General features: G+C 31.8%; 1 protein-coding gene across 1 annotated transcript; it reads left to right on the top strand.

Moving 5' to 3' along the window:
* The first annotated feature begins 11,208 nt into the window (after positions 1-11,208).
* LOC115994313 lies at positions 11,209-19,786 on the top strand. Its single transcript, XM_031118403.1, has 12 exons — positions 11,209-11,427; positions 13,664-13,843; positions 14,045-14,155; positions 15,264-15,542; positions 15,745-15,924; positions 16,122-16,406; positions 16,676-16,798; positions 17,020-17,217; positions 17,488-17,741; positions 18,382-18,565; positions 18,782-19,087; positions 19,396-19,786. Exons 1-12 carry the CDS (start codon positions 11,209-11,211, stop codon positions 19,675-19,677), a joined length of 2,601 nt encoding a protein of 866 aa, XP_030974263.1. The 3' UTR covers positions 19,678-19,786.
* The last annotated feature ends 621 nt before the right edge of the window (positions 19,787-20,407 follow it).

Raw genomic sequence — 20,407 nt, 5'->3', positions numbered from 1 at the left:
AAAATTTTTTCAATTATATACATTCAAGGTATACAATTTTTCAATGAATGTTACATTCAATGTACATAAGCTTTCAAATAATGTATACAATTTTTTACAATCAATGTACACAATTTTTAAATAATATAAACAATTCTATATATTCAATGTAAACAAATTTGCGAAAAAAATGTACACAATAGAGATATCAATAATTAGTTGGTCATTACATTGTTAAAAATTAAAGTTCAATCATGAGAAGAAATTGAGTATCCAAAATGTCAGCATTTACGATAGCTAAGATCATGCAATACAATCAGAACAATTAGACCAAGTAAACAATCACATAAATTATAATGGGATACCTCTAGCAAGCCAAAAAAAGAAACGAAAAAATAATAGGATTCAAACATTAGCCTAAATTAGTTGCACCCTTGGACATGATTGAGCAATTAAAGGAACAATGGGATTAATTAACACAACAATGGAAACATAAAGCACTTGGATCCATGATTTAAACAATTCTTAACAGCTGTATCCAAGGATCTCTCTCTCAAAACAAATGTCTGAATAGAAGTAAGCACTTCATTAGTTCAGAAAAATCACAGCACTATTTTTGTATATGCTAACTTATTTAGCACAAATTTCTCTCTATTAGCTGCAGTTAGACTTGGGCTAAAGCAAGTTGAGGATGAAGAATTCAGAGCGATTTTTAAGTAACAATAAGGTAATGCAAACAGATTTGGGTTCACTGTGATCATTATGAAATTGTTGCAATATGCACTTCGCTCTTAACCAGCTCCCAATTTTGTAATATCCATGTTTTACATTCTGCAGATAGGGAACTTCCTATTTAACAATTCACAAACTTGAAGAAGTTTTCATTACCCTCAAACATAGCAGTCCTACTGAAATCTTCTGTTAAAACTGAAGCCCTTAGAATGACTCTTCTTCGAGCTCTAGGTTTTCAGCCACAACCAAAGACTCCCATGCTCTTTCATTACTATTTCAAGCAGATTGGCATGCTTGAGTTGCATTATGCTTGTGTTCCAACAAGGGTTTGTACTGTGCGGAGTTTTCCACTCGAAATAAAATTTAGCTGTATAGAAAAGATGGGGTTAATATCTTATAAAAGGGCCAACTGACGACTTGCCTAGCAGCATTGTCCCCGTAAGAGCGTAAGACAGTGTAATTAAAAACTGTCCAATTGAAAGCCAAAGTATGTGATGGCAAAACATGGTCCAGCTAGAACTCTTGAAAGATTGAGTAAAATGCAAATATGAATTTAAAACCCTCTCCTAACTTACTTTCACCTCGAGAAAGCTGGTTGTTGGATTTGTCCACTTGATTGAGATGGTTTTGAATCTAGGCATTAAGATAAACAGTTTACAAAGCAAGTACTTTTGCAAAACTTGTTTTTTTTCTTCTGTATAACTAAAGAAATCCATGCACTTGGTGCTGCTCTTTCTTGTAGCCATCTGAACAAGCAGTGCATTCTAGATAGGCACCTCGTAAGTGCTCTAAAATCAAAAAAATGTAACAGGCCTATAAATCCTGAGAGAATTTGCTCATAAACATTTAATACAGAATGCAGCTAGGTAATTTGGAATGCACACAATATATAAGACTTGAGAATTCACCATAGTTTTATTATAAACTCGGTATAACCAAATTGAACAAACAAAATCTGTCTTGTAGTTGCATGCACCAACATTACAACACCATAAAGTAATACGATTGCATAAAAGGATCATGTTCAAGGAGATAGATACCTTTTTATGGGGAAAAAAAATAAAAGAAACAAAAATTCACTGACAAAAGCTCCACAGATAATTCATATTTTTAGTTACAAAAGTTCAGCAAAAGAATTAGTTGTAGAGTTATTTGTAAAATGACAGAGAGTTGAGGAATGCTAAATTCTCATTAATTGAAATGAATATTACACTAAATGAATCAAGTAAATCATAATTAACAACTAGGCTACTTATATACAATCAGAGAACAGAGCATAGCTCAAGGCACGAAGCAAGCAAAACTAAATTTTAAAACTAATGCCAAATTGACAGCTGTTTGCTACAACTGATTTCTGCTTTCCCGTAACATGTGTGACTCGTGTGAGCTCATTAACCAAAACTCCCCGTTTTAATCTTTTTCTCTCCTTTGTCGTTTTACCTTTGAATCTGCCTTTACCTCTGTCGTTTTCAACTTGTAAACTACAAGCTCTATTGTCTTCAACACTCCCCCTCAAGTCCAGAGTTTTAGGCTCTGAGACTTGAACTAAGGAAGCTACCTTCAATTGCTTAGGAATTTCCTTCAATTGCTTAGGCTGAAAGATGTCTTTTAATCCCAATTTGTCTAACAATCTCACAAAAGATGAAAACCCCAATGTTTTAGTAAAGATGTCTGCAACTTGAGAATTTGTAGCTACATGAATGGTCTTAATCATACCCTCCAAAATTTTATTTCTCACTAAATGGTAGTCAACTTCAATGTGTTTGGTTCTTTCATGAAAGGCAATTTGCTGCACTATATAATTCAGCCTGATTGTCACAAAATAGCATAGTTGGTCTTGAATGTTCAATGCTCAAGTCCTTCAACAACCGCAAAACCCAAGTGATCTCACAAGATATACTTGCCATGGCTCGATATTCAGCCTCAATTGAAGACCTTGAAACAACACCTTGCTTTTTTGATCTCCAAGAAATTAGAGAATCCCCTAAATATATTGCATAACCTATGAGAGATCTCCTTGTGTTTGGGCATCCAGCCCAGTCTACATCACAAAATGATTTGATATGCAACTTTGTGTTACTTAGAAAGAAAATACCTGTACCTGGTGACCCTTTAATGAATTGGAGCACCCTATGAGCTACTTGCAAATGTGGTTCCCTTGGTTGCGATACAAACTGACTTAACCTATGCACTGCATAAGTCAAGTCAGGTCTTGCCAAGGTGAGATATAAAAGTCTCCCAATTAGTCTTCTATATTGACTTGGTTCCTCAAATAACTTGCCTTCATATTTAGATAACCTCAAGTTTTGTTCCATGGGAAACTTCACTGGTTTGCTGCCAAGAAAACTAGTGTCCTTGAGTATTTCTAAGGCATACTTCCTTTCGTTAGGACTGATTCCTTCTTCAGTCCTAGCCAACTCCAAACCCAGAAAATATCTCAATGAACCTAGATCCTTTAAGCCAAACTTATCATCAAGCACTTGCTTCAAATGGTTGACACAAGCAACATTATTCTCTGTTAAGAGTATATCATCTACATAAACCAATAAAACTGTGAATGAAGCTCCTTGTGTATGAGTAAACAAAGAGTAGTCATATTTTTCACAAAATGATTATTATTGTAGACTTGTTTTATTTAAAATTTGAAACCTTAATTCTACCATAGTTGGTTGACTAATTTTTACATCTCTAAGTCAATTAAACACGTTTTGCATGCTACATGTAAACCTTCTTTTCCATAAGGGTTGAAATAATGTGGGTAATATTTTTTTCTATGGAATTTAAAAAGAATAAAATTCACCTTGTCTTGATGTTTTCTAAAAATTAAATTTGGAGATTTTCTTTCAATAATTGTGAAAATTCTAAGCAATAATTCAGAAGGTAATACATGTTACATGTTCATGCTTTGATTGTGTAATTGTATGATTGATTTGGGTTGTAATTTATTAGTTGAATATGGTGGTGTATATCCAAAATGGCCTAACTTTGTTGTTTAGGATATTGAATATAGTGTTGTGTGTGATTTATAGAGTAGTGACGGTTGTAGTAATTAAAAATTGGTTTTTTATTGTCTTTTAAGTTAATAAAAACCTTACATATACTTTTTTTTTTCAAAAAACCTTTACATATTTTTTTAACATGAATCTTTACATATACCTTAATAACTAAACCCTATACATTTCATTTTCTTAGATGCATAAAAAAAGACATTTATTCCATAATAATAGTGGCTAATTAGGTTTTTCATGTACTCATTTATAATTTTTTTTACTATTATAATATTTTACTAGCTGTTGATTTTCTTAATGAAGGCATTAAATGAGAGTTAAATTCTTAGAATCTTTCATTAGATTTTAAAAGTCATGGTGTGTGAAGAATATAAGCATTTATGAACTTTTTTTTTATATTTTATTATTTATAAATAATGTTAAATGAAATAATGTAAAAAAAAAGATTTTGAAAATTTTCATCTTTATTTCTTATATATTTCTATTATTACTGAAGAACATCTTCCTTTTAGTTTTGATAATAAATATGAATTTCTAGATTAGAGTTTGATTAGTTTCAAGTTTAAATTTTGTATGATTTTATTTAATTGTTGGTTATATGATTTAATTAAGTGAATTTAACGATTTATTTATTTGCATTGTAAAGTTTATAATAACATTCGTAAGGTCATCTTTAATTAATTTTTTACTCCTTTAACCGTCAGTCTCTTAGTTTTCCAATTAACGGTTACTAATTAATTTATTTAATTGACATTTGATTTCTTTTATTAATCTCTTTCTCTCCCTCTTTGTTAACATCCTATTGTTTTCCCAAATTTGATGATAATTCTAATGTAAGAAATATGCATATTGTAACGTTTATTTTTATTTTTATTTTATTCCATTTTATTGCCATGAAGTTAGTACATCCATAGCTATTAGTTTATTTTATGATATGTTTGGTTTGATATTATTATTATTATTATAAATTTAGTGTATCTAAAATAGGATGTGTTTTGTATTCTCTTTTTTTATTAATGCATTGTAACGTTTTATGGGAATACTTTATAAGAAAATTGTTTATTCTTTTTTTTTTTTAATTGAGTGTTTCTAAATTGATATTTGTTTTGGTATTTCATTTTTCCATTGATGCATTGTAACATTTCATGGGAAGACTTTATAAGAACAATGTTTATTTATTGAATAAAATATTATATGTTTAGTTATTTTTTTAAATGAGACAAAATATAAATAATTATGATATGGAGGATGTTGCTAAATTTAAATGTTGAATAAAATAAGATGAGAAGAAAATAATAAAAATGCAATGTATAGCAATAAACACCATATTATTTTAGTTATGCTATGTAATAAAATAATATTATATTTTTATATACTATATTTGTAATGTAATAATATAACTGTAAGGACACGATTTGTGACGACCCATAATAATGTTGGATTCGCGCGTAAAAAGGCCCAAACAATATCACTTATAGAGTGTGGGTTTGAAAGGCTAGGTCTTGGTCACAAGACGGTGGCTTTCCGTGGTGTTCATACATAATTTAAATCGTGTTCGCCCTAGGAGTCTTTCTTCTGGAGGCAGGCTGGGAGGCTCTGGTTTTTGGCAATTTTTCCCAACCCCTTTCCCCGGATTGCTTACTTTTCCTTTTATACTGGCCTGTATCCCTTATCCAACGTCCACGTGTGGGGTTCGATTTTTCAGGACTGATACTTGTCCCATCAGCCCATATCCAGAGTGGTTGGGGGTGGTTGTAAAAGCTAGAGAGTATGGCTCTGTCAGGTGCAGAGTATTGAATGGCAGTAAGGGCAGCTTTCCTGGTCGTTATACTTTCCAACGTACCCTTTTCTATTGACTTAGATATTTTAGATTTTTTCCAAGCTGTTCCTATACTGTTTTTGCCCTTCCCTCTAGTGAGACCTCGGATATGCCGAGGACAGAATCATCATCGGCTGTGTCTCAAGACTATTTGGATTTTTATTATCTATTCTCGGCCATAACCTTCCTCAGCTCGAGTCTCGGGCCCCAATGTAAAAATGGGCCAGGGCCACAAATTATTGGACCCCACAATAACATTTAACAACCAATGAGAATAAAAAAGATAACAACATAAAACATAAAACTAAATTGTATCAAGCTGGATTACCTGTCAATTCCAATTTTAGCAAACTGACTGACTTCTAGTAGTCTAAAACTAATTTCTGCGATGCATTTGGTGGAGTTTTCAATACTGCATCAGTATGTTTTGATTGTCAACTTATTACACTAAAATTAAAAATATATATACCAAAAATTGAAAGAAAAAAAAAAATATATATATATATAGAGAGAGAGAGAGAGAGAGAGAGAGGCTTTTGTGTGTGAAAAAATAGAAATTATGCATGGAATAAGAGGGAGAATGACAATTTTATTGTATGAAGATAAGAATAAGAAGAGTAAAAAATAAAGGAAGCTAAAAAGATAGAATAATATTAATATTGAGAGTAGTGGGGATATGAAAAGTTGAAATGGAATGAAAAAGGTTGAAGAAAGTTAAGGTAGAGAGTAGTGAGGATATGAAAAGTTGAAATAGAGTGAGAAAGGTTGAAAAAAGTTAAGGTAGAGAGTAGTAGGGATATGAAAAGTTAAAATGGAATTGAAAATTTAATAATAAATAAGAACAATTAAAAATAAGATAAATTAAATATGATATTTTGATTGTAATATAATAGAGTTTTTAATTCACTTTAAATGTTAAAAAATTGTTTCAAAAAATTGGACAAAAATTGATAATGACATGACTGCTGACGTGGCTCAACGGGAGCATAGTAACATTAAATGCTACGCTTTAGTTTTTAGTAATATATATATATATATATATATACTAGTATTATGCCCGTGCGATGCACGGCTTAATAAAAAATATTTTGATAATATAATTAAATTTAAAAAAAAATAAAATGAAAAAAGAATTAATTCAAAATTTAAGATAAAAAAATAAATTGTACTTGTACACTTAAAAGAAATTTAATTTTTATTTCTTATTTTGATATTTAAATCATTTGTTTTAGTGTTAATTTTATTCAAATGATTATAAGTTATATTAACCCTAAGCCAGCATATGTATCTATATGTAACATTCTAAATTAATAATAAATAAAAATATAATACTCTAACTTAATGTAACATTCTAACTTACTAATAAATAAATATAACACCCTAACTTAAAGTAATGTTAATTGTATTGTGTTTTAGCCTTGAGGAACACATATATATTTTTTTTATCATAAAAAAAAAAACACATATATCAATATTACACATGAAAAAAAAATGAATTCAATAATTGAAACGGTTGAAAACAAAATTAACCCAAAACCTCAATTCATTAATGAAAAAATATCCAGATTTTTGAACTTAAAAAAAAAAAAAAGGAGTTAAGTAAAGATATACTTACATAGAAATTTGCACGAATGTATTCTCTCGTATCCAATTTCATGTTTGATAGAAAATTTTGCTTTTAATTAAAGAATATAGATTGCATGGAACACAGCACCAAACAAAAGCCATAACAAATTAAATCTATTATAAAATATTGATGTCAACAACAAATGATCAAGTAATAAGAAATTAAAAAAATACAAATATATTGCTTGCATATTGACTTCTGAAAAAAAACACTAAAAGTTGTGATCAAATATAAAATTTCAGCCTATTTCTAAAACTTATTGATAAAAATCATATTATATATAATAAAAGGCAACAAATACACAAAATCTATTCAATTTGATGAAAGAAAAAAAAAATTACCTGCAAGGTTGTAGGTAGGGTAGAGAGGAGAAATGAAGAATATAACAAATAATTGTAAAGTATGTAGTGAAACTCAAATAATGAAACACCAAAAACCTGTGTATATAGAGTGAGAATTTTAGGTTGTGAAGAAAATGATATGAACAAAAAGAAATAGTTTAGTGAAACTGAAATACTTTTTTTTTTTACTTTATTATTAGGAAAAAGATGATATAAGATGCAAATTTATCCACCCAAAAAAAAAAATGCAGGAAAAAAAAAAGCATGTTCTGTCTTTCTTTATTTATTTATTTATTTATTTATATTTTTACCTTTTTAAAAGAAACGTAGGAAAAGGGGATTGATTATACTAACTGAAAAGTGAAAACCAAAATAGAAAATATGGGATGGAATGGATTAAAATATTAAGTGCTTACCAAGTTTGGCCTTCTTGATGAAATGCTTCGGATATAGAATCCAGCCCCATGGATGATGCCATGTGATTGTGTTGTGATTCTTCCAAAATGGGCAAAGCTTAGAACCACCAAAAAAGCATCAAGATGAAAGAATCTCCTTTTTTTTTATTTATTTAAATTCTATCCTTAAGTAATTCTATTCTATCGATTTTAGGGTTTGTTGATAACATTTTAGATAGACACAACTCTTATAGTTGTAAATCAAATACTACTTTCTTTCATTACTTAATTTGTCATATTTATCCAAAAAAATATGTATATATCTATTTTTAAAATCTAAAAATTTATTAAAATTTTTGCAATTTGGTGAAATCACATGGCGTAATCACGGCGTTTAAGCCCAACTTTTATTATATATAATATGATATATATATATATATATATAGATATCTTATAGAGGCATTGTCGTAATGCAAAAATTCAAAAGCTTAGGAACGAATTCCATTTACATAGTACAATATGATAATATCTATCTGAAAAAACAAACAACTGATAGATGATAGATCACAAAAAATTCAAAGGTCCTTCCTATATTAAAAAAAAAAATATGAGAAACGTGGAGAACAGCCTCATTGTCCATTTCGACAAAGACATATTTCCTAAAGTTTTGTTTGATAACCATCCCATGTTCCCCCACATGGCTTTCTACATTTATGAAGAAATTGACACTCGATTATTTTTGGTTTATGTTCAAGATTTCTGGGTTTAGTTTTTGGTTTGGGTTTATGGGTTTAAACCAAAAATTAAACCCATAAATTTTGAACATAAACCCACAGTCATTGCAACCAAAAATTAAAACTAAATCAAACACACCATAAATTTCTTTCACAGTCTTTTCTATCTCCTTGACAGTTTTGTTTGGATTGATAGGCTTGAAATTTGAAAATATTCTTATGAAGAGGAAGAATGTTCTTAAGTGAAAGTTTCACCTTTTTAAGAAATATGCATAATGCTTTTAGATCTTGATTTTTATGTTTTTTGTGGTTTTAACGGTGAAAATACAGAAGTGGGTTATAGAAGCCTAATAGAATGAATTCTAGGTGGGCAAAGGGCTAACTTTTAAATCATAGGTAGTCAACTTAAATTTCAATCAAATTACAGGTGGTAAGTGGTAATTTGCCATAAAAGTTAACAACAGCAAACATTATCCTTAAAAGATAGGCGAACTTAGATTGCAGAGAGCCCATGTTTCTTAGAACACACTCTGAAATGATGTATGTTTTTTTTTTTTTTTTTTTTTTTTTTTTGAATTAATAAAATCTTAGTCTTCCTATAAAAAAAAATGTGAGATTTAGTGTGCGTTTGGAATGAATTATTTTTGTTAACTTATTTTACTATTTCAACTAACTTTTACCTTTATATACAGTACTTTCAGCAAAATAAGCGGATCCCAAACGGATACTTATGTAGTAAAACTTGTAGTATCTCTAACATCACTCTTGATAAAAAGTTAGAAAATAAGATAAATATTAACTGTTTTATATTCTCTCTCACTTAAAATATATATATATATATATATATATATATATTTCTCTCAAATATCAATAAAGTTAAGATTTTGTTTTTTTTATGTAGGGCAAGACTTGCATTGGATGCAAGCCACACTCTTTTAGGTAAGCAAATAAAGACAGAATTTAGTAGTGACTATTAGCCTTTGAAGACAGAAAATTGAACTGCTTAGGTGTCTTCTGATGTGAAAAGGATTTTCTTCATTTACTTTTAAAATGGAGAGTATATGATGACACAACATTTAAGTTACAATAGAGTCAGGAAATGGGTGTTGATATATCTTTAAAATTTTAAAATCAGTTACCATTATTTATTTGCCACATCATTTATTATTGAAAACTAAATCTTAACAATAAAATGAAGTCTTGCTACACTACCAGTGACAGTTATTATGCAGTCGTGTTATGACTCATGTTCCAGGCATTTTCACCATGATTCATTGGATTAAGATCCTTCAGAGTTTTAGGGTAACTCTATCTCATAAAGTTCTTAAAATTCCAACCATTTTTACTAAATGAGTGATTTAATAAATCCATAGAAACCTAGTCTTGTTCCATTCTATATATGGTAGAGTTACTATATGAACTTTAGACAATCTTGATCCATTATTCAACCAGTGACAGTTATTATGCAATCGTGTTATGACTCATGTTCTAGGCATTTTCACCATGATTCATTGGATTAAGATCCTTTAGAGTTTTAGGGTAACTCTATCTCATAAAGTTCTTAAAATTCCAACCATTTTTACTAAATGAGTGATTTAATAAATCCATAGAAACCTAGTCTTGTTCCATTCTATATATGGTAGAGTTACTATATGAACTTTAGACAATCTTGATCCATTATTCAACCAGTGACAGTTATTATGCAGTCGTGTTATGACTCATGTTCCAGGCATTTTCACCATGATTCATTGGATTAAGATCCTTCAGAGTTTTAGGGTAACTCTATCTCATAAAGTTCTTAAAATTCCAACCATTTTTACTAAATGAGTGATTTAATAAATCCATAGAAACCTAGTCTTGTTCCATTCTATATATGGTAGAGTTACTATATGAACTTTAGACAATCTTGATCCATTATTCAACCAGTGACAGTTATTATGCAGTCGTGTTATGACTCATGTTCCAGGCATTTTCACCATGATTCATTGGATTAAGATCCTTCAGAGTTTTAGGGTAACTCTATCTCATAAAGTTCTTAAAATTCCAACCATTTTTACTAAATGAGTGATTTAATAAATCCATAGAAACCTAGTCTTGTTCCATTCTATATATGGTAGAGTTACTATATGAACTTTAGACAATCTTGATCCATTATTCAACCAGTGACAGTTATTATGCAGTCGTGTTATGACTCATGTTCTAGGCATTTTCACCATGATTCATTGGATTAAGATCCTTCAGAGTTTTAGGGTAACTCTATCTCATAAAGTTCTTAAAATTCCAACCATTTTTACTAAATGAGTGATTTAATAAATCCATAGAAACCTAGTCTTGTTCCATTCTATATATGGTAGAGTTACTATATGAACTTTAGACAATCTTGATCCATTATTCAACCTAGTCCTTCTTGTGCTAACTTCTCATGCTGTGATATATGAACACCTCTAATGTACAGCTTGTGTTGGATATTATTTGTTGTATGTTTTTGTTATACTTTGCTTTTAATGTTTGATGCTGATATTTTTGTCGCTTGCAGGGAAGAGAATTCAGGGGTTTGATTTGAAAGCATGAGAATGTTGCTGCAAGGGAAATTCTGGGTTGTAGTGCTAATAATTATAGGAGTTGTTGGAGCAAATCTCTATTACTTTTTATTTTATTCTTCTGCTGGAGCTAATCTGTACAGTATTGAGGGTCTCCCGTATCGAATTCTTTTGGATACAGATGTTGATACTGATGATTTGCTTGGTCTCTTGTACCTCTTGAAGCTAAATAGATCAGAGTTTAACGTGGAAGTAAGTTCAGATGAAACTCATAAACTATTTCAACGTTAAATTTCTTGCCTTTTAAGCTAGTTTGTTTAGGCGAAGTTTGTTTTTTGGAAAAATGTTTCCCACTTCCCCCATATATATCTGGTGCAATGGAAAATGTTTTCCGCTTTTGAAATATCTTCTTCTGTTCCCTTGTGTCCTCATCCTCTTTCATTCATTTTTGCTTCCAAAACCACCACCATTACTGCCATAAACGTTGTCACAGCTTGAAGTTCATGCCAGCTTGATCGAATTGCAAACGAAGGCGGAAACTCAAGGTTTGAGTTTCTGATCCTAAGTGCCTATTGACACCTATGGTTCAGCCTTGATATATGATAATTAAGAGCTCAGTTGGTTGACAATTAAGAGCTCAGTTAGTTAGTTACAAATTAGTTATTTCAAGATAGACTAGCTTGAGTTAGTTAGGATATAAACACATATGTAAATCCTTATGATCACTTGTACTAGGTTAATCATCCTTAAATATAACTCTTATTTCAATAATCTTGAATGAAATTTAGTCAAGTTGTTGCGCTTTTTGTGTGTTCCTCTCTTGTCTTTTCTTTCTCTTGAAGGTAGATAGATATTCCTTGGAAGTAATATCATAATAGAGAACGTGACGCTCTCCGAGAAGTCACAAGCATTTCCATCATCCATCAATATTCCTAGTGATATTTCCTCTTCAGTAACCATTTTAAACCTTACAAATTGAAATTCCAGACCTTTAAACACATAAATACAACAAAAAAATCATCAAGAACAGAGTTTCCTCATCAAAGAACACTAACCCTAAATGTGTTCCTTATAATCATGACCACTATCTCTATTCTCTGCTGACAATCACCTCTAGTGTCACCACCATCACTATATTGCACCAATGTCAAACCATCTGCACTATTGCTGTTACCACACCACTGTTTCTGCCACCATCACCACCTTTACCATTACCGCACATACTTTATATCTTAAACACTTTTCGTGAGTCAAAAACAGTGGAAAATGTTTTTGTTTTTTGTGAGAAAAGAAGCAATAATAAAAACAAAGCACAACATATATATTTTCCTTTTATTCTCTTTTCAAAAATTCAATAAGTACTTCAAATAAATTAACCAAACACAATAATCTACATTAACGGAAAAATCAACTACAATTTGAAAAATATTGTGTGTTGGCCCCTATGTGTTCTATTTTATCTGATGCAAATTGAAAAGATTCTATTTAGACCCCAATCAATTTATGTATTGAAATAAAACAAATTAATTCAACAAGTTTATTTTTAGTTCCACATGATAGCAAATTTATCAACCATAGTAAAGTTACAAATCTAAACAATAATAATAAAATAGAAAAAGACACAAATTTGGTAACAAAGTGGAAAACCAATGAAGAAACTCTTTAATGGTAAAATGATAAAACCATTGGGGACCCAGTCCCATACAAAATTCTATCCAAGAAAAACAATTACAAATAATCTTCTTACAAAACCTTTGTATGACTAGCCACATTATTGCAACATCTGCAAATGCCCCACTTACCTTCTTTATTGTAACAGAGCTAGAACCCTAAGCGAATTTCTTCCATGAGCTCTTCGTCTGCATGAACCAAAACGTCTAGCACTCCAAGGAAAATCCTTGAAGATTTTCTGTAGATTTGATATGTTATGGCACTAGGATTTGCCAACACTCTCAATGATCTAAAACCTAACACAATATCACAAACAAAATTTTGAAGTTTTTAATGGAAAAACCTCCAATAAGCAAGAAAAAACCACGGGACTTAGTCCAATCAAAACTTCCACTATGAAATAATAGGTATAGAACAATCATTTCCAAAACGAATACTAAATATTTTTAACAAATCTCACCCTCTGATTGTGTTAGGTGCTCTGCCATGCCTATTTTCTTCTACAGAGTCTGAAGCTTCCTCATAGGCAATGATTTTGTTATCTTATCTAAATTAGGCTTTCTAGAATCAACATCATCAGCCATATTTGTGATTGTAAAGTGTAAACACATTAAGTATGAGTTTACCACTACCAAAAAATCAAGCACACTCTAAAAGTTTGGGATCAATATCACCAGCCATATTTGCTCTGATGTCAGCTACAGTATATCCATTTCACATCCTAAACGCACCTACTATTTTTGTGATTAAAGAAGATAGTGACATTTTCTTTTCCCCTCAATGGGAAGATAGTGACTCTGGTATTAACTTGGTGCAGGCAGTCACTATCAGTGCAAATGGATGGTCTGATGCTGGTCATGCTGTGAATCAAATCTATGACATTCTTTACATGATGGACCGTGATGATATTGCGGTTGGAGTTGGAGGCAATGGTGGGATACTTGAAGATGGTACAATACTGCCAAATGTTGGAGGCTATCTTCCTCTTATTGAACAGGTGTGAACAAGTGTTCTGTAATAATTTTATATGTATAATTTACTAGAAAGGTCGTATGCATGTACATTGACATACTAAACTAAATCTTTTTTATAATTTTCAAAGCCTCAACTGTGAATGTTTGGCTTAAAAAATCATAATGAATTCATAAATTAATGTGTTATTATGTGTATGGTTCTAACTGTGAGTTTAATGTATCAGGGATATACAACTGCAGGATACTGTAGATATAGACAAGCTAATCCTGTTGGTCGAGGAGGGCGTTTAGATCTTGATGCCAACTTTGGAATCCGAAAAGCTTTCCTGCCACAGGTATGAATTTGTACAGTAATTTCTATTTTGGATGAAATCTTTATTGCTTGTGCCTGTTGTGGATCTGCATTCCATAAATTACGGCATGCTGATGAAATAACAATATAAAAGCTTAAGCCAATAGTTTAGTCCCAATTATTTTATATTAACCACTCATTCATGTCATTAGTATTCAAAGTGGGATTTCACCACTTAGCAAAACACACCACGCATGAATATTCCAACAGTGAAATTTTAGTCTTTGACCTTATGTTGTGCTTCTTGAAAAATGAAAATGCTGACTTTTTGTCTTATGTCAATACGGTTTTGTGTGAGTTTTCAATTTTGACATGATTAATTTGTTCAAATAGAAACTTACCAAAGGATCACTCCCATAATTTGAAGTTCTCAATTGAAATCATGGTGAACTGGTATAAGACAGACACCTAAAGATGCCTTTCCCATTGAGTTTGTCTTGTGTTTATTAGTAAATTGCAGTGCACAAAGCTTTCATTTTTGCAATTTCAGGGAGAGGTGACTGCTAGACAGTCCTCAATTTTTTTTAGAGACTAATTCTCAAACTCAAACTTGTAACCTGTTGCTTTTGGTGGAAGGCAATTGGCATTGCACCAAGGCCCAACCTCTTATTGGTAAATTTTGCTAGGGTTAGTAAATTCATTCTTACCAGGAAATAAAAATAATTTTAGCCATACTGTTCTGTTTATTGCTAGGAAAAATCTTTGCTTTTCTGAAATTGATGCTGGTTCATGGTTTGTTCATATGTCAAATGTACTTTCACTAAATGTATATTTACTATTTTGTCCAAAACAGAGAATTCAGCAAAAAAATTATATTAATAAGTAGAGAGATTGTTTCTTGTATTTTACATAAGGTAAAAGTTAATGGTCTTTTGAGCCCCCATCATTGTTATTTACAAACCATATTCAACTGTCCTGTTCCTTGATATTGAAACCCAAACCAGATCTTTATACAATGGGTTTGCAAATATCATATCTGAACTTCAATAACGGTTCTATTAGTTCACATGAGAATAAAGGTTTGTTCATTTCTTGATTCTATATGGTCATATCATTTATTACATGTCTCACATTATTTGTCATGTAATTAGGGGAGAAGGAATTATAATCCCCTTTGGCAACCAACTGCTCAGCAAGTGATGATTGACAGAATATCAGCAGGTCCCATAACTGTACTTCTTATTGGAACATGTACAAATTTTGCCATTTTCCTTATGAGTAATCCACATCTAAAGAAAAACATCAAGCATATTTATATCATGGGTGGTGGTGTGAGGACAAAGAACCCGACTGGTAATTTGTTCACAGATTATACTAGTAATCCTTATGCAGAGTCCAATATGTTTGGTGATCCCTTTGCTGCATACCAGGTAAGGCAGTTCTTAGGACTAGCTAATAACCAACCATTATTTCTATATGTAATCAATGATATTGTTGATAGATTAACATATAGTTTTATTTTTTTGACAAAAGAAAATTCACTACATCAATATAGTATATGCTTTTTTTATTATTAAAGTATCTCTTGAAGCTAAAAGTGACTGCCTTTGATAATGATTACTTTCCTCTCAGGTTTTTCATTCTGGTATTCCCATCACCCTTATTCCTCTGGATGCAACAAACTCCATCCCAATAAGTAAGAATTTCTTTAACACATTTGAGCAGAGTCAGAATACATATGAGGCACAATACTGCTTCCAGTCATTGAAAACAGCTCGTGATGCATCGCAGCTTGGCGACAAATTTTATACGGTAATTTCTTAAAGGTGCTTGATGTTGACTTCTAGTCAATTTATGTTAACATGATCTTACTCTATTCAAGACTTTTCCTTTGACTGTGAATTATGAGTATGATATATAAATACATACTTGCAAAGTTATTAAACATATTATTTTCATCAATTTCAAGGATTATGTAAGTTAAGGTTATACAACTTAACCTGTTGCAGAAATTTTTTATGTGGGATTCCTTTGCATCTGGTGTGGCAACTTCAATCATGAGTAAATCAAACAAGCCAAATGGGGAAAATGAATTTGCTGAAATGGAGTATATGAATATAACTGTAGTTACTTCAAACAAACCTTATGGGGTGAATGATGGCTCCAATCTATTCTTCGAGGGCCGTGACATTCCAAGATTCAATTTAACAAAGGGTGGAGTGCATAGTGGTCATGTTCAGACTGGACTTAGAGATCCATTCTGCATTGTGAAGAATGGGAAGGGAAAATGTCAGGTAGTAGCTTTAGTCTTGTAACATTCCACAGACAAACTCTTAATAGTTACCACTTACCCCAAATTGTACTCATTTTTTATCTCTCACCCACCAAAGCTCTTCTTCTTTTCCTCCATAATTCTGCTTTGGTAGGTGCATACACATATGTATATATAGTACTTATGCTCAAGCTGAATTGTAGTTTTCTTCATTTGTAGAGAAGTAATAATATTACTTGGACTTATAATTTGTCTTGTTCAAAATTCATGCACTATGCAATAATCCAATAGGATGGTTATACGGTAGAGGTAACTGGTCCAGAAGCAGTTCACATGCTAGTCGCCACTTATGCAAAACCTAATCAGAACAATGACAGCACACTAAACAGACAATTTTATCGAAGTTTCTTGGATGTAAGTTTTCCTGTGTTTCTTTTTGTTCATAAATTCTTGAATTTCATTCAAGGGAGATTTGTTATTTTATGCTTGAAACAAATTAACACACTCACACAATTTCCATGCAGTGATATTTACCCGTATCATGAAGTACTGTCATACTTTCATAACTCAATGAAATTGTCTTACATCCTACGTTGAGGTATATGTTGATGAAATTATAATACACTTTTGTGCAGGTTATAAACTGCCCGCAACATACGGGGAGATTTAATTTTACAACAGAATTTCCTTATTACAAAGAAGTTCTTTACAAACCAGATTTTGGATCAAACAAACTTGGGAAACCTGTTCTTTTTGACATGGACATGAGTGCTGGAGATTTTCTAACTCTGTTTTATCTCCTTAAAGTACCTGTGGAAGTGGTCAACCTCAAGGTATAGTCTTCTTTATTTCATGTTTCACCTGGCTTCCTATTTTAGGTTCTTTTATGATGTTTACCGTTTAGTTGTCACACCTTTCTAACAATATATAATTTGAGCACTTTGTACAATTTTTTTTTCAGCTTAAATACTACAGCTCATGCTTAAAATATTGCACAACATAGGTTTGATCCTAATTAAGATGGCAACTATTTTGGTTATGAGATTTCAATTCATATCAAAAGCAGCAGTTTTTATGTGCATTATATTTCTTCTTTCATCTAGGCAATAATAGTAAGTCCAACCGGTTGGGCAAATGCTGCAACAATAGACATCATTTATGATTTACTTCATATGATGGGTCGTGATGACATTCCAGTTGGTCTTGGAGATATATTTGCAACGAACCAATCTGATGCAATCTTCTCAAGTGTTGGAGACTGCAAATACATTAAGGCTATCCCACATGGGAGTGGTGGACTTATTGACTCTGACACTCTCTATGGTCTGGCGCGAGATTTGCCACGAAGCCCTAGAAGGTACTTAAAATTTTGTTCCTATAAGAAGTACACATAAAGGCTATTGTTTTATACATGGTGCATTAATTTGTTACATTTCTACTTCTTAGTCTCTCTCTTTTTTCTTTTTTTCTTTTTTAAAGATTTTTAAATGGAATATGCAATGTGAATTGTATTGTCTGCTTTATTTCAAAAGGCATGACAACCAGTAGGAATTATGATCTCTTGGGTTGCCACTCTTATGAGATTTTTTCCCCATTAAGGAAACACTCCCTCCTAAATACTTAACAGGAAAATATCCATCTCTTTTTATGTGTCTTTAAGGAGAAATATCAATATATTATATGCCAGTATATAAGCAGATGATAAGTCAACATGGTCATGCAACAGAGCATTAGGAGCTTAATATAAGATTGATTATTCAGTGATTAATATAAAGTAATTCACATAAGTTCTATACCTTAATACATTGGCGTGATATTATACTTGTTCAGTATTTCCCTCACCCATCAGAATAATTTCTGGCTCTCGCATCATGTGCATGTGTATATCTAACTTGGTCATGGTCAGGTTAGTAATGATGTAGTGTTTTGATGTTGTCTGACCTATTTGAGGGTTGAATAGTCTGAGCATGAAACCAAAATCTGGACTTCTGTACCAGGTACACACAAGAGAACTCTTCAAAGGATGGAGCACCTCAGAAGCAGCCTCTAGCATTGGAAGTTTGGAAGTCAGTAGTGAAAACACTTGATCCAGGATCTAAGATTACCATACTGACCAATGGACCCCTTACTAATCTAGCAAAGATTATTCTATCAGAGAAAAATACCACCTCTATTTATCAAGTATGTGAATTTCATGTACTTCTTAATCTCTTAAGTAAATTAAATTTGAATAGTACATAAGCAAGCTAAAGATTTTGAATGTCATTCTCCTAAATTCTTTATGCATGAGTTTTAGCTCAACATTTTCCTTGACATTATGTTAAAATAAATCAAGTATCAGAGGATAGGCTAGTTGATGATATTAACATTATCCAATGATTTCAAATCTCATTGCAGGATGTATATATAGTAGGAGGACACATCAGCCGTGGTGACTGGGACAAAGGAAATGTCTTTACTATTCACTCCAATGAATTTGCAGAATTCAATATGTTTCTTGACCCTTTGGCTGCAAAGACAGTCTTTGATTCGAACCTTAACATCACCCTCATCCCACTTGGAATCCAGCGTAGAGTCAGTTCATTACCAAGGATCTTAGAAAAGTTGCAGGAGACAAAAAGGACACCTGAAGCTAAGTTCGCCAGCCGATTACTGTCAATGCTATATGGCTTGCAGCAAAGTCACGTTTTATATCATCATGTGGTAAATATTTTAATCTGTGAATTGAAGTACTTACTGCTACTCCTACACTTTCCATGATTTTCTTGCTAAGAGTAGCATTCTCATCCACACACAATACAATTATAGTGCTGCTGGCATCCCTGCAGAGAGATCCAACCCAATTTCAACATTTTTTTTTCTCACAGAAATTTTATTAACAAGTTAAAGTTTAGCAGATGGTTACAAATTCGATACATGGGTATTTTGGATCTCCCTGAATTGAAATATCTTGGTTGTGCCCCACTTCTTGTTTCCACTGCTTAGCTGCTTGACTGAATGATATTCTGCAGGATATATTCTCCCAGGAAATCCTTGGTGCACTTGTACTTGCTGGTGATCTGAAGCCAACCATGCAAGTAAAACCTGTCAAAATCTTAGCTGAAGGTGTTGAGTCCACAGATGGACAAACTATGATTGATGAAAAAGATGGAAAACTAGTCAAAATATTGGAAGATGTGAATTATACAGCTTATTACGATCTATTTGCAAACAGGCTCAACGACCTGAAGCAGTCAGCTGTGATAGGAAGTGTTGATGAACAGAGAAGGCTGTGGAGTATACAGCCCAAATAACTTTCACAGAATCAAGGCAATTGTCTGACAGTATGAATTAACTTTTTCTTATTGACATGCAGCATTTTCAGTTGTATTGCTGCTGATATTCTTCACAGAGAAATTTTAGTAAGACCATGTTTCATGAAGGAAGTGGTCACTCTGCTTTGTATTTTCTCAATAAAAGCATAAACAAACTATAAAAAAATAATAATAATAAAAAATAAAAAATAAAAACAATAAAGAATTCAACTCAACTCAAGATGGCATATAAAAGATGAGCTTGACTTGAGAGATGTGTGAATGCAATTGGGTGTGATTCGGCAAAAATATTTGCAAGTTGGCCATCGAAAAAGATTGATTGAACGTTGAAGATTTCCATATAGAAGATGATAACATCTGTAACGGCAGTCAATCTCAATATGAGTAACGACAGTCGAGCACGCAGCTTCTAAATATAAAATAAATTATATTTTTGCTGTTATATTTAAATTTTGAGTTCTCTCCATTTTTTTTTTTTTTTTTTTGAGAATTTAATGGAGTGGGTTTTAAATTTTTAATGGTTAAAATTTACAAAAGTAGTACCTAAACCCTACCCCCGTTAAGATTTGCTCCATTTGCTTTAAGATGGAGAGTTGTCATTTGTAGAAAGTCTTGGGCACAATTAAATCTCTATATTTTTACGACAACCTTTTTTTTAAGTTGTGGTTGATCCGGGTTGATAAGGATAATTCTGAAAGTGTGGTAAATG

This window comes from Quercus lobata, chromosome 6 (genome assembly GCF_001633185.2).
Source record: "Quercus lobata isolate SW786 chromosome 6, ValleyOak3.0 Primary Assembly, whole genome shotgun sequence".
In the NCBI taxonomy this organism is placed as follows: Eukaryota; Viridiplantae; Streptophyta; class Magnoliopsida; order Fagales; family Fagaceae; genus Quercus; species Quercus lobata.
This window is presented reverse-complemented; position numbering and strand designations above follow the sequence as displayed.